This window comes from Hippocampus zosterae, chromosome 21 (assembly GCF_025434085.1).
Source record: "Hippocampus zosterae strain Florida chromosome 21, ASM2543408v3, whole genome shotgun sequence".
NCBI lineage: Eukaryota > Metazoa > Chordata > Actinopteri > Syngnathiformes > Syngnathidae > Hippocampus > Hippocampus zosterae.
In genome coordinates this window covers 10,286,993-10,307,344 of record NC_067471.1, presented here as the reverse complement: position 1 = coordinate 10,307,344, position 20,352 = coordinate 10,286,993, and the positions used below count along the sequence as shown (strand labels likewise).

Below are 20,352 nucleotides of genomic sequence, written 5' to 3'. Positions count from 1 at the left end.
CTCGGCAAGAGGTACAGTCATCTTATTGGATTAGACGACTTTACCGTAAAGACCAGACTATTTGAACGCGAGTGGAGAGGATTAGGCAGTTCAAACATGTTTGCGGGAACTCACGGTTGCTACCGTCAGCTGCCAGTTTGATGTGGAAATGGGCTGAGCGGCAGTTCGACGCGCTTATCTTGTTGATAAGGCCCGGGGATCGCGCTCTCGCGGCGGTGTTTGTCTGTTTAACTATGCCTTCCGTGTCGGGCGAGACAGACGAGTGCAGGACGCACACGTCTGCCACTCAATCTGCCATTCGGCGCAGACGTGCTTTTAACGACCAAAAAATAGAACAATCAAACCGGGCGGTTCCGAGTCGAAATGGATCAAAAGCTGAATAGATTTAAAACGGAAACGAAATATGAGTTCACGTGAAGGGTGGAAAATAACGGTGAAATCTTGCCTAATTGTGCTTGACTATTCACAAATTCAGATGTTCGCGCTTCTGAAAGTGATTCAAGGTTCTCGGCATATTTTTGTGCTTTTCCTGTCGCGCAGCCAATGTCCTCGCACGTTCGGTGCATTTTTTCTGGGGGTCGGGTTCATCGCTTGGGATCAGTGTTTATGGCACATTAACGACTTAAATTGTTAAGATCGGAAATTATAAAACAAATCGAGCAGTGATGCCGATGCCATTTGCAGCATGGCCCAGTCACTATGCCTTGCCAAAAATTGGGTATTTTTTTCATATTGAAATTATGCAAAAAAGTGCAGTTTTATGGATGAGATGGGGAGAGGGGGAGGGGGGGGTGCAAAATTTCTCCAAATATTCATCAGCATTTTTGAAGGCATCTTTTTATGAGCACGCAGATGCAATTAGCTTCAAATAAAACCGCGTGACAAGTTCCCGCCGATGTACGAGGCCCTTTAAAGCCGATGAATAAATGTAATTACACAGACAAGACTCCCTTTTCCTCTGCCCCCCCCCCCTGAGACGCCCACCTTCAGGACACTGCGAAGTTTAATAGAGAATGCGAGTGGCTGGGAGACGAGGTCAGAGAAAGGATCGCCGACTAATTACGCTGCTGAAGCACTCAGCCTCCGCCGGATTGTTTAAAAAGCATTAGGGAAGGTGGACGATGCAGAGAAAGGAGGTGGAGGTGGCGAGGGGGGAGCAGGGGGGGGTGGCAACACAGCTTCCCCGATGCATCGTACGTAATTAGTTTGGAGCCAAGGTTACAAATAAACACAAGCACTGAGACGAAAAAGCCTCTGCACGCGGCCACGGGCTCCATTCTTCTCTCTTTACTTCCCCGGCTCGCAACTAACTTCAGCTTGCTCTCCGCTTTGCTTCCCTCAGGAACAACGCGGGCACAGTGACTATTAATTTCCGAAAATGAATCGCCGACAAATTGACTGGAATGAATTAACGCTCGCACACGCGCACAATCACCTTTGATGAAAAGACTACAGATAGATATCACACGTTGTCATTTGGACAGGGAATGTTAAATTGCAACTATCGGAAGACTCTGAGGGTATCCGATTTGTTTCCCTAACATTTTACGGATACTTAAAAGAAATCTCATGGACGCCACCAAAAATATCAAAAACTGCTGCTAGCCCAAATTGGATGAAACTAAACTGGATCCAAAAGGGACAGAGGATTTCACCCAGCAAATTGGATCATTTGGATCATTAAAGAGTATTTAAAGCGACCACTTTCCTCTTTCGGGGCCAGAACGAGTCACTCGCATTATATGTTTGACACCGTTTTTTTTTTTTTTTTTTACACCTGATGCACTCGGTGACACAACGCAGCCATTTTTTATCCAAGCTTAGCTCTGGCATATGCTGTAATGGGTCCTAAATTGGGATCCAGATGGATGTTACAAGTCGTCCTGACCGGGATTTTAACACCAACACCTGTCAAACGGAGACATCCAGCCGCCACCGACATTTTCGGCGCATGTTGCATTAGATTCTGGACAGAAACTGTCCAAAATGGCGACCGTCTTCATCCAATTTGATTTTCAACCCAATCTGCTGCGTTAAAATAATTCATCATCCTTGCGAAAAACGATCTGCTCCAAAATCACGAGCGGTTTCGGGAAAACAACTCGGCATTCTTTAACGTGAACTGAATTCATTGTGGGGCGGCCCGGTAGTCCAGTGGTTAGCACGTCGGCTTCACAGTGCAGAGGTACCGGGTCCGATTCCAGCTCCGGCCTCCCTGTGTGGAGTTCGCATGTTCTCCCCGGGCTTGCGTGGGTTTTCTCCGGGTGCTCCGGTTTCCTCCCACATTCCAAAAACATGCATGGCAGGCTGATTGGACGCTCTTAATTGTCCCTAGGAAACTGATTCAGGGTGTCCCCCGCCTACTGCCCGAAGACAGCTGGGATAGGCTCCAGTACCCCCCGCGACCCTAGTGAGGATCAAGCGGCTCGGAAGATGAATGAATGAATTCATTGTCGCTTCTGCCATCTAGTGGAAGAGCATTTAATTGCGCGTAGTCAATCAATCATTCAATCAATAATTCATCGAACTAACCTGCGGCACAATACTTGGAAATTCACCAATTGGCTGTCGGGAGATGTGAAACTGTACAAGTTTACAGCCGCATTGTAGGATGAGCACTAAATCAAATACCTTCCAGGGACATGAGAAAGGAGTGCCAGTAAGAAAGAAGAGCCTGGCAGCTTCCGCCTACTACCAAAGTATGAATTGCCCACATAGGAAGATCTTCCCCTCGGGCAGAACGTAGGTGGAGACACTTGGAGATATTCAGCATGTACAGTAAATTGGTGTGAAAGTACGAAAGTGCGCAAAGAGAGTTTCCCCCTTTTATCTTTTCAACGCACAATGACAGTACGCTTACCTGGATGCCGTCCAGCAGTTTGCTCATGCACCAGAAGCTGTCAGCCTCAATGTTCCTCAGAGCCTCTTCCTGGAGACTGGACACGTCAAAGTTTTCCACTTCTTCCTCTGGAACAGAGAAAGGAGGGTGAGTTGGAAATGAGGAGGATGGAGGGAGGGAGGGAGAGGGGGGGGGGGGTTAGCAGGAAGTACAGAGCAATTCAGATTTACTTGGTCAGCACGGTGTGCCACACAATAAGACCACCACTCAGAGGGCCTTGCAAAAAAAAAAAAAAAAGGGGCGGGGGGTGGCGTCAACGGGGAGTAGAAGTAGAAGCCAGAAAAAAAACAAATGCACAGGAGGAAGGAAATATTCAAGCGTAGTGAGTCCCTTGGCAGCCCCTCTTAGAGTGGGCGACTACAACAGTGGGTGGCATCACATGTCATTAACGGCAGTCGTGTGTGACGGACAGCGTGGGGCTTTTGACAGATTTCTGACAAGCCGCTGACAAGCCAGTGGAAAGCAGATGAGACAAGAATGATTAAGCGTGATCCAGAGCGGACCGCAACGCGACGCAGCGGCCAGACGGCGATTGGTAGAAGGGAACGTGTTTAGGTAGTTGTTGGCGTCTTTTGGAGAAATGTTTTGTAATTTTTGGAGGGGCCAGACCGAGAGAATTGTACAACGCATATGTCAGGAGGGGGGTGGGGGTGGTGGTGGGGCGGGGGTCTGGCAGCTCTGCTGTGTATCCTTGGCAACCCGGGTGGAATGTAGTTAGGTTTGTAATGGGCATGCTCAGTCTGACAGCATGACAGACAGGGAGCTGGAAGGAGGCCACAGCTACAAAGCCGCTAACAATTCCACTCGATGTAAAGTGCGTGCGGGTGGATAGAACTTTCTTGCGGCTGACTCGCTATTCCGGTCCTTAAAATGCTTAGCGAGCCTTTTGATGTATTGATACAGGCAACGTAATAATGCAATCTGTAGCCTTTTTCAGAGGACCGCCAAATATCCCAAAAAGTCTCGACGCTTTGCTGTGGGCGGCTCTGCTCCAAAAACCAACCTTGATGGGAACAGATTAGAAAAGGAATGTCTACCACCAAGTCCAGCGGTCGCCCTGGAATTTGGGCCAAGCTTATCACGACGGTAAGACCTCATGAGAGGAAAGAGAGGAGACACCGAAGCCACGAACTCTGCCGGCGAGGAGACTTTGATGCAACAGTGCCCCCTGTGACCGCTGGTGGAACATCAAGCTGAGTGGCCAAATGCTGAAACAAACGGTTGACCCCGATGTCATTAGTTAAATTCACGGCCGAGCGCACTTCACAAGCAGCCCCGCACGTTTGAGGGTCCTCAAAGGAAGCTTTGTTGCCGCGGTGTTTGAGGATTCCGCACAAAATAGCTAACTTGTCACGGTGCACTTGATCCACCGGCAAAGTGGGAGCACTGCTGGCAGTTCCAACGTCTAACAAGCGACACATTTGGCATGACAACGCGGTGGCTGGGCTGTCAGTTTCGACTATACTATGATGTCGATGGTTTTTTTCCTTGGCCCAAAAACCACAAGACCTCTTCGGACTTTCAGTTCCATCCTCTCCCATTGGACAATGCAGCTGTGCCTTTTCGCAACAGAACAGCTGACAACTCGCCGTGTCTGGAACGTGATCTCGGTCTCTGTAGGAATGCTTTACAAATCGTTTGAGGTACAAATCGAAGCGTTTGTACCGCCCAAAAAATAAAAATCAGTGGTCACAATTGGCCACTGGCCAGATGAGGTGGCTTGGGCATCTGATTCGGATGCCTCCTGAGCGCCTCCCCGGTGAGGTGTTCCGGTCATGTCCCACCGGGAGGAGACCCCGAGGAAGACCCGGGACACGCTGGAGAGACTATGTCACCCAGCTTGCCTGGGAACGACTCGGGATCCCCCGGGGAGAGCTGGAAGAAGTAGCTAGGGAGCGGGAAGTCTGGGCTTCCCTGCTAAAGCTGTTGCCCCCGCGACCCGGCCCCCGGATAAGCGGTAGATGATGGATGGATGGATGGATGGATGGATGGTCACAATTATTATTATTTTCAAAGAAACCAAAGGATGGGAAAACCATGTCGCAAAATAGAAATATGGTTGACCTGATTTACACCAGTAGAACACTCCAAAGCCATTCACTTACAGTAATCTCGGCATTACATCATGAATTTCCCACCCACCTCTTTGAAATTATCCCATCTCTCCAAGTGGCTAGCCTCCTCTTCGACTCGCTCGCTTCCCCCTGGCCACCGATCCAGTTTCCTGCCAAGCCCCGAGGGCTTGTTTCCTGTTTGTCCTGGCGTTGTGGGGGGGAGCGGGGGCGAGGGGGGGGGGGGGGGGGGCAACATGTCCAGCAGGACCAACTGCTTGGTCGCGGCCAGCTGTGAGCACTTGGCACAGCCTGGCACGCAGACCACGGGGCCACACCTCGGGAGAGCGAGCGCCGGCGCCGCCATCTGCCCTCGACGACTACGGGGCCACAAGGTAATGTGATGCAAGATGATAAAAGACCTAATTTAGCCTGATGTAACCATAAAGTAAATGTGCCTGTAAAAAAAATATAATAAAAAAATAAAATAAATAAAACATCCCGCTTGACGACGTTCTGCTGGTTCAAATTAATCGCCAGCGAAGCCACGTTTGCAAGCCATCGGAGAGTGTCGCCATTGTTTAAACACAATTTCACCATCCATAAGATTAAAGCCAGCGGGCGCAGTCGCCACATATGATTTCCAGTAGCGGCGGCGGCGGCGGCGGCTCAGGATGAGTCCAATTAATTGACTGACTTTCTATTAAGGCAAAAAAAAAAAACCTAAACGCGTTACAATCTCCCTGCCACCTTCAAAGTGCAAAAAGCCGGAGGGCCTCACACTTGCGGATGAGACGCACGTAGGCTGCTCGTGAAAACATCCGAGCCCCCTCCGCACCTCGCGCCGAAGCAGCCGCCGTACAATTAGTGCCATCGCACCAACGCTAATGAGAGTCGAGCGTTTTTTTTTTCTTCATCCCAGAGGTGGCAGTCAAGGCGTCGCATCATGAGGAGGCGAGTCATCTTGGCACCGATACGTTGACTCGTCGACGCGGCGCACGGAATCACAGCGGGTGGTTGCTTCGAGATTAGGCTGACATTAATGTGAAGAAACGGAGGTTGATGGGGGGGCAGGGGGGGGGCGCAAGGTAGCAAGATGAGGTGTGTTTCTAAAGTCATCCAAAACTTGAGAGGATAATCTCTACTCTCGAGAGAAATAAGGCGATTAAATTTTATGCGCAGAGAAGCATCTCGTCCCCCCCACCCCACAAAACTTGCCAATTGACCTTTTCGCTAAGCCAGACACTGGAAATGCAAACTGGCCAATTCAATTCATGACACACAACGTTTCACAACGTATCCTGAAGGGCGAAACAATGAACTCATTGGTTGCCAAGAGTTCCCTAGATTCCATCTTCCATCTTTTTTTTAAGATAAGATAAGAAACCCTTTATTAGTCTCGCAATGGAGAAATTCCCAATTCACAGCAGCAAAGTTATGAAAGGAAGAAGTAGAACAACAAAATATAGGAGCTGCTGGAAAGGCAGCCACTCTCGCGGCGCCATTTTGAAGTCAAAATAACAAAAATAACAACACAACACATAGGACACAGACAGTCGTGGGATCTTCACCAATTTTCTGCATACACTTTGTTGTCTGAAGCAGTTATGGATGAAAGAGAGGATGATCAAAGTGTCCTTTCACCAGTGGATCAGAGGTGAAAATGTGCACACGTCTGCTACAAGCTAAGTTTTGAAAGCAAACACGAAGCTGTAGCATTCATTGACGAAAAGAGATTCCTGTCCCACGTAATCCGCTTCAAACTCCAAGCTGCGACTCCCAGCTCCAAATCCGCATCGGCGCTCCGCGCTAACGCTCCTTTCTTCTCATCGTCGGCTCCTCAAGCCTTACATCCATCCAGCCGCAGACCGTTCAACAGCAATTCTGGATTATTTCCTTGCGCATGTTTGACATGGACGTAACCTTCCTGCACGCTTCTCCTCTCAACTCGGGTTTGCCTCCAAAAGCGGAGAGCATTGTCAGCAGCCCACGTTGGCTCAGACGACTTGACGGCCATTAGCAAAGGTCGGGCAGGTCCGCGTGTAAGGTCAGCCCAACGCTATCGTTTGGTACTTCTTGGGTGACAAGCTTATCGACACCAGATTCCGAGTTTCAACCCTTACGGAGTAATAAAGAAAACCTCATGCGGCCAAAAAAAAAAAAATCTCCCCATCTTCCATTTTCTGCTCGGTGGTGCCTCACGGCCACGCAACCAAACGGCAGGCGCGAGAGCTCTTGGCAAGCTAATGTAAGCCCTTGACATGAAATGGAATACAGATATTAATACCGTATCTGTCTACGCGCAAGTCACATAATGACCCACTTACCCCCGGGGGGGGGGGGGCTGAGACTTGTTTCTCGGGAGGAGACGCTCAGAGTGTTTAATGTCGAGCAGGGCTACCACATCATGTTAATTGAGCGGCGCAACTATCTCCTTCAAATAGGCTGCCGTATTGGCCGCAAGGCGCAACGTATACAATTGCAATTTATTCCCGCATGTCATCGAAATCCCGTCGCCATAGTAATGTCGAGAGGCGGGAAAGGCAGGGGGGGGGGGGCTAGTCAATCAGATTGAGATCATCCGAGGTGGTTTTCTGGTTCGGACAAAAATACAGTCGGTTCATCTGTTTTTGATGTTCGCTTCCGGCTTAAGCGGCGTCGATCAGCCTGCATAATACGACGGACACATTTGGGAGCTGACACCAGAGTTTCTTGAGATCCCGGCTCGTGAAGTCCATTAAGTCATTAACCGTGTGTAATCTGCGGGTTTAGTTGGGAATAAAAACACATTAGGGGGAACAGCGGTACACAGACACGTCGGAGGATACCAAAAGTGAAAGCTGAAGGGCGATGAAATGCCTCAGCACAGTTGGACTTAATGTGTCTGACGGCCTGCTGCTGTTGTGTGTTTTTTTTTTTGGGGGGGGTGTGGGGGGGGTTGCACCATCACCACCATTTATGCAAGTGATCCGCCGTGAAATGCCTTCACGCCCAGATGCGTGACAATTGATGACGCAAGGCACTCAACCGCCACGATTGCGTCGCTTGCATCCAATTGCATCAGGTCAAGCGCGAGGCATCCAAAAGATAAAAACATATTTTTTTTGCGTCCCAATCAAATGGGGGGGGGGGGGGGGTTGAGACGACGAGAGGGACGTGAAGAGATCTGAAGCTACTCGGCGCGTTTCAATTTAAGGCTTTTTATAGTCAAGTAATTAACTTAATCTAAAAATATTCAATACCGCCTTATGATTATTCACAGCCGATAAATCATTCTTTGACAGAACTATTTCTACACGGAATTTCTGAGCCATGTCGCTTTTTTAATCCCAAGGAATGAGCGAAAGGAGCAGGTTCACGGAACCCGTGGCCAAGCCACTCGCCATTTGAAACCAGGCCTCGACGCAATCTCAACCGATCACCAAAGGGAGGCCGCAAATTGGACGAGACGGGACGACCATCAACAACGCCAACAGCATAAAGCGATATGAAAAGACGGACGCGGCGGCGACGGATGGGGGGGGGGAGACAGAGACTCGAGGGTCAAAACTGTGCGGCTGATTCAATTTCGGTCGGTCCCAGTCCTATTACTTAACTCCAGAAAGAGACGGAGCTCAGGTTGTGAGAGTAATACAAATGGGGGAGGGGGGAAGGGGGGGCTGTCTGGGAGAAGACAACGCTTTCACTGAGTCAATAATCTCACCGAATCATTAAAGATGGAGGAATCCGAGTAAGTAAGAGTGGATAAGGGAGAAGCACAACGGCAACCAAACAAGGCGATGGGGGAAAGGACGTTTAGGAAGGAAGACCGCATGGGAGAAACATGTCGCAGCCTCCCCCCCCCCCCCAAAAAAAATGAGCTCATTCACATTCAATATAGCTTCTTTGGAGAAGGCTATTACAAAAATCTGGTGGCTATGAAATTAACGTACAATCATCCAAGTCGACAGCTCCGTTTTAGCGCTTTCATCAAAATAAGTTCCGATTCAGTGAGGTGATTCGAGATACATAATGTGGACTTTTAATTTTTGATCAACACCCCCCACCCCCCCGCTCCCCATTAATCAATCGGGCCTTGCACCAGACATGTCAGAGCCCTGCTGAATTTTTCAGTTGTCAAGCTACAGTGAAACTAAATGCATGACACAGCAGTAAACACTGCTGCAGCTAAAGCTCCATGTCGGGGGGGGGGGGGGGGGGGGGGGGGGGCAGAAGCTCAGAAGAGATGAAATAATGTGTGGAAACAACAAGGGCACAAAATGCAACGGCAATATAAAGCTGCCACGTTCATGTACAGCGTAAACGAAGCTGCGAAATTTTGCGCAGACAAGACTTTAGCCTCGGTCGTAAGTACGACAAAAGGAGAGCCCCGTCGGTTAAAATGAAGCGAGGATTTTCTCGATTGCCTCTCGTCCACCCCCGCCAGTGTTTCACGGCGCGGCAGAGTGACTGCTAATTATATTTGCAAGACGGCAGGCTTTCAACGGACGTCAACCGAGCGAGCGGCCTTGAAAGCGTTGACCCAGCGGCTTCCCAGCTGGTTAACTCGCCGTCGCTCGGGCGGGTTAAATCGAGCAATGAGTGACCACGTCGCTCTGGAGGTTGGATTACGGAAGACGGGCGACGATCCAAAAGACACGTATGTATAAGATATGCGATATGTATAAAAAAAGAGGGGAAAAGGGGGTGACGCGTGCGATACATTCGCCCCCCCCCCCCCCGTTAATGACATCACAGCAACTCAGCAGACGACTACATGCTCATTGGCCAATCGTTTGGCCCCTCTGACTTTGACAACTTTGACAAACTAGGCAAGGTCTGTAACGTGATTTCAGGCTGACCCACCAAAAAAAAGGGGGGGGGGCAAACTAAAAACACGTCATGCATAATTTTGCCCCCCGGGCACGAACCAGTTGTCATGCAGAACAAATTGGGAACAGGGGCCAGTTTTGGAAAGAACGAGCTCATCCCACTTGATTTAGCAGAGATGAAAGGGTTTTGGAGCGTAGCGGGGGATCGGCGGAGGCTTTACGGTTTAAAAGTGTTCAGAGCGAAGACGCATTAACCGTCAGTTTCTCCTCCGCGGACCAGTTCCAGCCACTTCAGCTGCTCTTGTTTCTGAACAGATTTCCAAAGATTGTCAGATTTCACACGACGCACTCCTCCGAATAGTAGGTTGGTCACGGAGCGAAGGAAACAAACGGTGATCGCTCGCCACTCGCCTGTGACAAGTGTTGCTTCAAAGTGCGGAACGGTGACGGGAGACAGCGGGCCACTCGTCTCCGGGCTGATAGCGACGACGGAGCGCCCGCCACCTGACAGCATGCGGGCCACTTTGGCACTCACTCATTTTCTCAAAGATCTTGTTTTTCCTGCACCGTCGCTCATCTCGCTGTCATTCCCGGAGACGCCGCCCCGATTCGCTCCTATTTCCTCCCCTGTCATTGCGAGTTGCTCCCTTTCCAAATCAATTCCCTCTTTGAATAGTTTCAGTATACAACAAACATTCATTCATTCATGAATTCATGAACGCATGTTTTTTTTGGAATGTGGGAGGAAACCGGAGCACCCGGAGAAAACCCACGCAGGCCCGGGGAGAACATGCAAACTCCACACAGGGAGGCCGGAGCTGGAATTGAACCCGGTACAGGGGCTTTAGGTAGGGGTGGCTGCTTTAGAGTGCCTCATTGTTGCAAGTTTGCATGCTTTCGGAATGTGGGAGGAAGCCGCACTACCCAGAGAAAACCCACGCAGGCCCAGGGAGAACATGCAAACTCCACACAGAGAGGCCGGAGCTGGAATCGAACCCGGTACCTCTGCACTGTGAAGCTAACGTGCTAACCACTGGGCTACCGGGCCGCCCTATACAACAAACATTGAAGACAAAAAAAAAAAAAAAGACTTTGCCATTCCAATACTTTTGGAGGAGACTGTTTAAAAGCAGAGGAAAAATATTCAGGGGGGTGTTAAAACTACAAGAAACAACATTAGGCCCACCTAACGTCAGCTTTGGAGATACGCGTCCCTTGACGGCAACATCAAGAGCGGGCAACGAGTCGACTTTGCCGACACGACAGAAAGATTTGTTAAGTCGCGCGTGTTGTTCGCGGCTCAATCGGCGCACGCACGCACGCACGCAGGGAACAGAGACGCAGCTTGACGCTTTGAAGCCGCGGTCTTGGTTCACGCCCACAGAGGCTGGCAGAACAAACGGAGCAAGGTGGAGATTGAAAGAGTCGAAGGAAAGCGCAAAGAAGAAAGGACTTCATGATGAAAGTGTGGAGCAAGAAGTCGGCATCACTGACATGTACAAATATTCTCGATTAAGGATGCGCGCCATGCAACTTTTCGAGCAGACCGAGCGCAACCACTTACTACTGAGTACACGCCGATACCAAATATGCTTGACGATGCCATTTCATTTTTGCAATCGGGATGAAAATGTTGATGAAAATATGTCGGGGTGTCGCGACTTTGGCCGGCAAGGCTTTTATGGACTTCTCAACTTCAAAGTCGTACTGCAGCTGTTTGGCTCTATACCGCAGTGCTAAGTGCTACAATAACCCAAACTAAAAGTTACACCCCCCCCCCCCAAAAAAAAATGGAAAGGAGCGGATTAAAATAGACTCCAAATTCTCCAACGTCTTGCGTGCAAGCCAGCACTTAACGTGGGGGGGCCCTAATGTGTCTGTGACAGTGGTTGTTGCATGCGAGGTTCCTCCTCAGAGGATTCCAATTTCTATTTCGAATGGATAGAAACGCCGAAAACGTCCCGAGAAAACAAATTGAAGCCGATTAGCACTTTGAGGGGATTCAACACGCTTTCGAGTGGATACTAAAATATATATTTCAATCTCTCGACTGCTTTGAGAAGCCAATCGTAGAAGAACTATTTCCGCAGGAGATTTTTTTTTAACTTTCATATAGACCGAGAAAGAGTTCTGAGGTGGCCCTGAAGCCGTTCAAAGAAAGACGGATGGGAGAACACCAGCGTTCATTCCCTGTGACGCGCGGTGATGAAGCAGCAAATGAACCCTGAGTCCTTCCAGCTAGGAAAGGCGAAAGGTGCTCCTACGAACTGTGCACAGGGGTAGCCGCCAGTAGCAAAAAAAAAAAAAAAAAAATTTTTTTTAAAGGCACTCACCGATGTATTCAAAGACGTAGACCACGAAGAAGGGCGTCACCAGGTCGTTGATGCCTTGCACGTAGCCGCTAGCCGGGTGGCGGATGGCCCAGATGAAAAGGATCCGTTCAAATATCTAAACAAGAGATACGGCGTCAACAATTGGCCGTTCATTGCATGCAGTGGGAGGGGTGGGGTGGGGGGGAACAAAAACAAATCCAAAAAAAAAAAAAGGGAGAACACCATTTATTCATTCATTCATTCATCTTCCGTACCGCTTGATCCTCACTAGGGTCGCGGGGGGTGCTGGAGCCTATCCCAGCTGTCTCCGGGCAGTAGGCGGAGGACACCCCGAATCGGTTGCCAACCAATCGCAGGGCACACAGAGACGAACAACCATCCGCGCTCACACTCACACCTAGGGACAATTTAGAGCGTTCAATCAGCCTGCCATGCATATCTTTTGGAATGTGGGAGGAAACCGGAGCACCCGGAGAAAACCCGCGCAGGCCCGGGGAGAACATGCAAACTCCACACAGGGAGGCCGGAGCTGGAATCGAACCCGGTACCTCTGCACTGTGAAGCCCACGTGCTAACCACTGGACTACCAGTCAGTGTAAATTTGTGAGGCATGCGGGGGGGGGGGGGGCACTTGAGTGCAGTAAGAGTAACATGAGGCGTGCCAAGCTTGCAAAAAGAAACAGGAAGTGGAAGCCTTGCGCTGGGAGTCTGGCTGAAAAAAAAACTGTTGTGATTTAATAGCAACAACAATCGACCAATGCGAGCAGTGAGGGGGGGAAAGCAAAAAAAAAAAAAAAAAAAAACCCGAGCAACTAAACCAGATTTTTAGATTGATACATTTTTTTTTCCAACGCGGCTATTTCTGTTGTTGTAGCCAGCCGCGGACATTGCTGTTTATTTTTTATGTATTTTGGCTCACGTTGCCCATTTGAGTGGTGCCGCATTCGCTGTCAGTTCAGGTGAATTAGTGGCGGCTGGATGCCGGCTTTGTTTTCCTCGCGCGCAAATGGATTTCCACCGAGGTACACATACATCTACTGGCCCCTTTCCCGCATCATACCCATCAAGCATATTTCCCCCCCCCCCCCAGCCCTACATAGGAGAGTATGTCATGTTGCTGTCACTTTCTAAATAACCTCATATCTCATCGTGTTAGGTGGGGGGGGGGCGACATCATGACGTGACTTTTATTTTTGTTGTTGCTTTATTGAAATAAGTCCAATCACCGTTAAAGCAGTCAGGGGTGATTGTAAGATGTCGCTCTTTTCTGGTCTATCCCCTTTTCCTGCCTCCACACCTTTATCAAAGCCCCATCCATCAAACCGAGAGGCGCCGGTGCCAGCAAAGGGAGGGGTTGGGGGGGGGGCGCGCGGGTAATGGCACTTTTCTTTTCATGCCGCCTCAAAAGCTGACATGCATATTTCACGTCGGCTCCTACACACAGAAGAGTTTCAAGTGAAAAAGCATCAGCCGCTGCCCACGCAAGATGCATTACGGGCGAATAAGCCAACCTTTGGATGTAAAAGGCACATAACAAGCAACTTCAAATGGAAACTAATGTTGCTCGCTGTTGTTTAAACCAGAGTTTTCTCTCCTTGCCCTGAGTTTTATTCCAGCATCTCCGAGGCCACATTTGAACAATTCATCGAATTCAAATGGGACAGCGTGGCAGAGGACGCAATTTGAAAAAAAAAAAAAAACATGTGAACGGCATCTAAATCATAAATATGGCATAACTTATTAGATTATTAGAAGTGCGGCAACGTGGTTGATATTTTACTCTGAATAGTTAAAGTTTAATTTAAGGCCTTTGATAAACTTGTTGCAGCCTGGCAAAGAGGTTTATTAGGCCCCTTTTCCACCGCGCGGTACTCCGGGTGTCTTGCGGCGCTCGCCGCTTCGCGCAGTTTGCCGTCGTATTATTTTGCTTTCCCGTCCTGTTCCGACGAATATTGAATACATTGACGACGGCACATTTTCAACATTTTCCGGGCTAGGGTAAAGAACGACGTTTGCGCAAGGGGGGAAAAGAAGTAGGAAAGGGGCTGATCTCACCTCTTGGACAGAAGCTTGTTGAAAGAGAGGAATAAGAGGATTAGTTCTCGGTATGTCAATGTGAATCTGCAGAGAGAGAAAAAAAGGAGAAAAACAAAAAAGACAAAACTGAAGCAACGGGCAAGTTAGCACAGATCAGACGGCGGACGTGGCGACGAGTTAGTTTGGCGCGGCGTCCTCGATTGAAGGCGCGCTCATTTCGGAGTGCACCAAGCGGACGAGCGACACGGCAGGCGGACAGAAAAAACGGATGCAGGTCAGCGGATGGAGCCAAGCTCGCTGGGACAGTCCAGATTGCGCCTGATTTATATTTTTTTTTGGGGGGGGGGGGGGGGTTGCTTGTCACAGACAACTGAGTCAGGAGGGTCCTGGTCACCCTTACCTCTGTCACCTTTGGCTGTAGCACCAAAGACTCGGGACTCATCCTAGGAATGTCTATTTGGATCTGACATGGAAGAGAACATTTTAGACATAACAGCACGCACGCACGCATAAACGCTCCTCTTCGTCTTTCTCGGCTGGTCAGGCAAGTTATTCCAACTAGAAATGTTGTTGATATAAGGGACGGAGGGCGGGGGGGGGATTAAAAAGCTTGCGTGATTCAACATCCGTCAAGGCACATGGCAGCAGGATCTTTGGAATAAAGCAGTGCATGGTTAAGAGCATCAGTATACACACAAAGTCTGTGCGTCAAAGTGACACAAAAAAAAAAAAAAAAAAAAAAGGGGGGGGGGATTACATTGACAAACACAAACAATTGCACAGATTCCAACTGGCTGAGGGACGAGCACATGAACACAAATTCACCGCAAAACAAACGGGTGATGTCTGTGCAGTATAAGAATGAGTAAATCTAATCAACCTTCCGCCATGTGCTGTCAAATTAATTGCCAGAAAGTTGCACTCATTCACGGGGGGTGGGGGTGGGGGGTGGGGGCGCAAATCAGTGCTCGAGAAATTTGGCAAAAACAAAAAAAGATGCTTCAAGACACAATTCCGAGTTATCGTCAAAACAAGCTGGCAAAAAAGAGATTTTGTGTGAAATTGGATGAAATGCGACCAGGTTTTAGCGATGGGCGGTCCGGCCGGGTCTGATGTTTGTTATCAGTCGGAAATCAACAAAGAGAAAGGAGTCGTTTCCCCGAGCCAAAGAGCTTGTTTTTCGGCCCGATAAGTGCCGGAGTTGGATCGCATCGCCTCGCTGAGAGTGACGCCAAAGCACTTTTGGTCAAATCGCTGCTTTCGCTGATCCTGCCCCTCGGAATTGGAAATCTTTTGTGTGTCGCAATGTTTGAGCACGGGGGGGGCGGGGCTTTTATGCGTACCTGTCTGTACGTGTCCTGATGGTGCTCGTCATTGCGGGAGTCGTAGTACTGCTGGATGAAGCCAAAATACTCCTGTCGCTTCCTCTGCAGGACGTTCTCTCTCCTCTCGGCATTGGCTGGCAGGTAACCCTGAGAAAAGTCGAAAATATTAGAGATGTTTCAGAGTGGCGGCCCGGTAGTCCAGTGGTTAGCACGTGGGCTTCACAGTGCAGAGGTACCGGGTTCGATTCCAGCTCCGGCTCCCTGTGTGGAGTTTGCATGTTCTCCCCGGGCCTGCGTGGGTTTTCTCCGGGTGCTCCGGTTTCCTCCCACATTCCAAAAATATGCATGGCAGGCTGATTGAACACTCTAAATTGTCCCTAGGTGTGAGTGTGAGCGTGGATGGTTGTTCGTCTATGTGTGCCCTGCGATTGGCTGGCAACCGATTCAGGGTGTCCCCCGCCTACTGCCCGAAGACAGCTGGAATCGGCTCCAGCACCCCCCCCGCGACCCTGGTGAGGATCAAGCGGCTCGGAAGATGAATGAATGAATGAATGTTTCGGAGTGTTCCGCGTCCACACGAAGAAACGACGAGGCACGCTGGGAGTGGTGACAACTAAATCAGACACATTAGACGGGCACAATATAAAGACCATCTCCGTTTAATACCAGTACGTTTTAAGCCAATTACTGCCTCCAAAATGACCGTTAAGATTATCTATCACTCTCTTAAGCACTCTGATGAATGGGAGGACGTCTCCACCCCGCTAATTATGTCATCATGCGCCATTTCAGACCGGCTAAGTCTGCTTTGAATTGTTGTTGTGAGACATGCGCTTGGAACACACCATTTTTTTGTTTTTATTCTACAATTAATAACCTGCAAAAATAAAATGAGATTAAAAAAAAATGAAGAAAAAAAAAAAAAACAAGGTGGCACCGAGCGTCCGTCCGCACGCGGCCAAACACGCGCTGAGAAGTTGAAAAGTTCCGTTTTGGGATGAACTTGCCGCTTTTCAAATCATCAAATATTTCACACGGCAAAGTGCATTTCTCCGAGAAACGCGATGACGATTTAATTTGAGTGACTACATTTGAATTTATTTGTGGTCTGCTAGTTCGAGTGAAGTGTAAATGTGCGGCGCCCGACTTGCGCCTCAAAGGTATCTGCCGGCAAAAAAAAAAAAAAAAAAGAAAGCAAGCTCATGTCTTCATTCTGCTCATTCTCTACTGCTTCATTCAACCTTCCATCTTGCTAATGGATCTTCCACTTGAAAAGCAGAGTAAATAAATGTTGGGGAATCCATTCGGGGACTTTTGAGTGAAGCAGCTTCTTTTTTAACTCAGCCTTTGCGCCATCTAAATTATTTTTGACTTAAGGAATGAAAACAAATGGTCCCGCTAGGGGACGGGGTAAAAGTTAAGCAAAAACTTTCTGCGGATTTGTTCTCGTCTCTTGACTGCAGGCCCCAAATATCCACATATATCAACTTGATTTGGGCTTTTTTTTGTTTTTATCTCTATTTTTTAACACAAACCAAGCAAACAAAAACAAGGAGTAATATTAACTCGTCAGTAGGTTAATAACGCAAAAAATCGCAATAAACAATCACAACAAGGGGAGCAAGAAAGAAAAAAAAAGCAAGATTATGGCCATCTGTTATTTTAAAACTCGTTTTCTTGAGCGAGATTGCGAAAAAGGACCTCATTATGTTATTCAAACCATGTTTCGCTTTCCTTGCCTCGCTTGAATGTCGACAGCATTCCTTCCATTTCCTTCCCCTTAAATGATGAAACAGTATGGATCCAATATCCAATTACAGTACGTGACATTGTGCGAGGCCAACTCAGAAATAAAAAAAAAACAAATGAATATGTCCCGTTTACCTCCCCCCTCCTCCCCCATTGGCTTAAAAACGGAACTTGCGCAACACGCCTGCAATCATTTTCCTATTAAATGCTCTCTGCACCTCTAATGTAACCATATTTTGATGACATTTACCGCTGGGCTTTTTTTTTTTTTTCTCCCTTCGCCTTTTTAAGATTCACAACGGGGTTGTTCTTTGGCCACGTGCGGGAATACGTCATTGGCGATGATGTCATTGATGGAGTAGAGCCAATCTGATAAAACGATCCACTTATGACAATTTTAACTCCTAGACGGCACCGATTTAAGGCTGCTTGCCGTTCAGAGTCCGGAATCGACAACTCTATGGAAGCCAAGTGGGGTTTTTATTCATTCATTCATTCATCTTCCGAGCCGCTTGATCCTCACTAGGGTCGCGGGGGTGCTGGAGCCTATCCCAGCTGTCTCCAGGCAGTAGGCGGGGGACACCCTGAATCGGTTGCCAGCCAATCGCAGGGCACACAGAGACGAACAACCATCCACGCCACACTCACACCTAGGGACAATTTAGAGTGTTCAATCAGCCTGCCATGCATATTTTTGGAATGTGGGAGGAAACCGCAGCACCCGGAGAAAACCCGCGCAGGCCCGGGGAGAACATGCAAACTCCACACAGGGAGGCCGGAGCTGGAATCGAACCTGGAACCTCTGCACTGTGAAGCCGACGTGCTAACCACTGGACTACTGGGCCGCCCGGGGTTTTTAATACCCGACTTAATTGATCAAACTGAATTCGAATGGGTTTTATTTGGGAGAGCGCTTTCCGATGACTGTCAATGAACAACCGTCATTATCTCTGAAAATCAGTCCCGCCGCTTTACGATACATATCACATAAAGCCCGCGTCGTCTTATCACAGTTTCCACAGCTGGTTAGTTTTCTTGCCTCTCGCCACGCGTCACATTCGGCGGCCACACTCCATTAGCAAATGTACATATTGCCACGGGCCGCCATTCTTTCAAAAAAGCAGAAAAGTCATTAAATCCCATTTGCCTTTGACTTCGGGCTTCGGACGCCAAGTGCTCTTTAAACAAATGAAATGAGATGGCGTTGTTTCCGAAATAATGGGAAGTTCGACGCTACGCGTTTCGGCAGCCTGGGGGGGGCAACCTGTGCAGCCCCCCTCGCTTGCGTTAGTGAAATGAGGTGGCGCAACAATACACTTGGCAATATTTCCCGTCCGCTACTTTTTCATTTCCCGCGCTGAATGATAACGCCAGTGCGGCTGTGTATATCTCTTGCTATGATGCGGCTGTAAATGGCGGGATTGCCCGGCTCTGAAGGCAAGCGGGAGAGGGGAGGGGGTGGGGGGGGGGGATTTGTTTCCCCATCTTTGTCAGGTACAAAAAAAAAAATCTAAATAAGACGGTGGTGCATGCCGGTGAGCCGCAGAAGGGCACCGGGGACATCAGCGGAGTGAAGTTTTATTAGGTGTCGGCGCCAAGTTTATGGCACGTGTGCGTGGACTGGGAATAGATTTCGAGCCTGATCCCTCTGATCTATCTTGCCATCCGACGGGTGACGCAGACGGGACAGAAGAGGCAGTCAAGTGTTATGACATTTCCGGAAGAGATGAGTGCTTTTGGACGGCGAGCTTTAATCCCAGGTTTGGATTGAACCCGGCGATAATTCAGACGGCGAGATCGAGGATTGCGTTGAAATCCTCACCGGGTGGGCCAGAAGCTTCGGATAGAAGAGTTTTTTAGAAGAGTAAACATAAACACCGCAAAGTCAAATAAACCCTCAAATAGGCCAAATCGTTCCCCCACCCCCGCAAAAAAAAGGCATTAGTCACTGTAGTCAGGATGGGCAAACAAGAATTTACGTTTTGAATCTTTGATTTCACGCATCGAATCAAACCGAATCGATCCGCTTTAAAAGATACGGTGAGAAAATTTGGAATGAGCCATATTGTATCGAATCAAACCACCCTTTTAATCGCGATTAATTAATTAATTGTTTAATTAATTAATCGCGATTAAAAATTGGTTAATTAATTAATTAATTGTTTAATTAAATTAAACAATTAATTTAACAATGAATTTTAAACAAGTTAAATTTAATTTATTGTTCTTTAAAATTAATCGACTTTTATCCAATCTCGCTTTACTGGAGAGATGCATCGAAGCACAAAGGTGGCGGTTCGGAAAATGAATTATGAATTATGAATTTTTTTTGTGCTCTAAACCGAAAGCACAACCTGTCACTTGACCACAACAACGCCGTTATCGCAAGACGCGGCAAAACGGCACGAGGTTCATCGCCCAAGGCACTTGTTCCAAGTGACTGTCAATCAACCCATTGCACGCTCAATGTTTCACGATGATGGAACTTTAGCCGCAGTGTATGCCGCTTGCATGTGGAGTCATATATAAACAAACGACACGCTCAAGACTATCTTTCCCTCACGCAAATTGCAAAGATAAGGCTTCGGACTAAGAGGGCCGGCGAACTTGCAGAAGAAAAGGGCGGTCAGAATTCTGTATGCTGTGGTGCGTTGTGTGCCAAACATGCGTTCCGTAGCCGAACCGCGGCATCCGACGCAGTCTCCAGTGGCGTCGATTTAATACGGCGGCAAATAAGGATGCGTCACACCAGCTAACGCCGCACAAAACAGCCACACGTCTCGCACCTTTAATGGCATCTTTTCTGCGGCACATTAGCTATTGTGAGGTAATTAATGGGAGAGTCACGGCTCTCAAAAAAAAAAAACCCGTCATCACTCGGCAGACTCGGAGCCGTACGGCACAACAATGGCTTAATGAGTAAACACGCGGTGTCTCATGAATAAATTATTGGTTCCTCGCAATTAATTTTCCCTATTCAAGTTTTTCGGGAAAAAAAAAATATTCATAAATCAAAACAGGGAGCGGGGTCAGGAGAAAGATGATGACAGCAACTTTATGTGCGTGCGCGGTGATCATCTGTTACGCGTTTATTATTATTGCTGCTAGTTTATTAGCGCGAGCGGCTGCGTGTGCACTTTTGTTTTG

The 20,352-nt window shown here is 48.5% G+C and overlaps 1 protein-coding gene and 1 long non-coding RNA gene across 17 annotated transcripts in view; one reads left to right on the top strand and one right to left on the bottom strand.

Moving 5' to 3' along the window:
* LOC127594019 (TBC1 domain family member 22A-like) overlaps positions 1 to 20,352 on the bottom strand; it is a 130,995-nt gene that overhangs the window by 19,890 nt on the left and 90,753 nt on the right. For 3 of the 16 annotated variants that reach the window (XM_052055860.1, XM_052055870.1, XM_052055866.1), the window contains 2 exons: positions 12,095 to 12,209; positions 2,861 to 2,967 (listed from right to left, as the gene is read on the bottom strand). The exons of 4 other annotated variants lie outside the window; for them this stretch is intronic. In XM_052055860.1, coding sequence (XP_051911820.1) covers positions 2,861 to 2,967; positions 12,095 to 12,209 — 222 coding nt within the window. Of the gene's footprint in view, positions 1 to 2,860; positions 2,968 to 12,094; positions 12,210 to 14,149; positions 14,216 to 14,531; positions 14,595 to 15,474; positions 15,604 to 20,352 lie in introns of all 16 variants that reach the window. 9 more of the 16 variants (XM_052055859.1, XM_052055871.1, XM_052055853.1 and 6 more) reach the window with 8 other exon arrangements.
* LOC127594023 (uncharacterized) overlaps positions 1 to 20,352 on the top strand; it is an 80,071-nt gene that overhangs the window by 19,957 nt on the left and 39,762 nt on the right. The gene's annotated exons all lie outside the window — the stretch shown is intronic.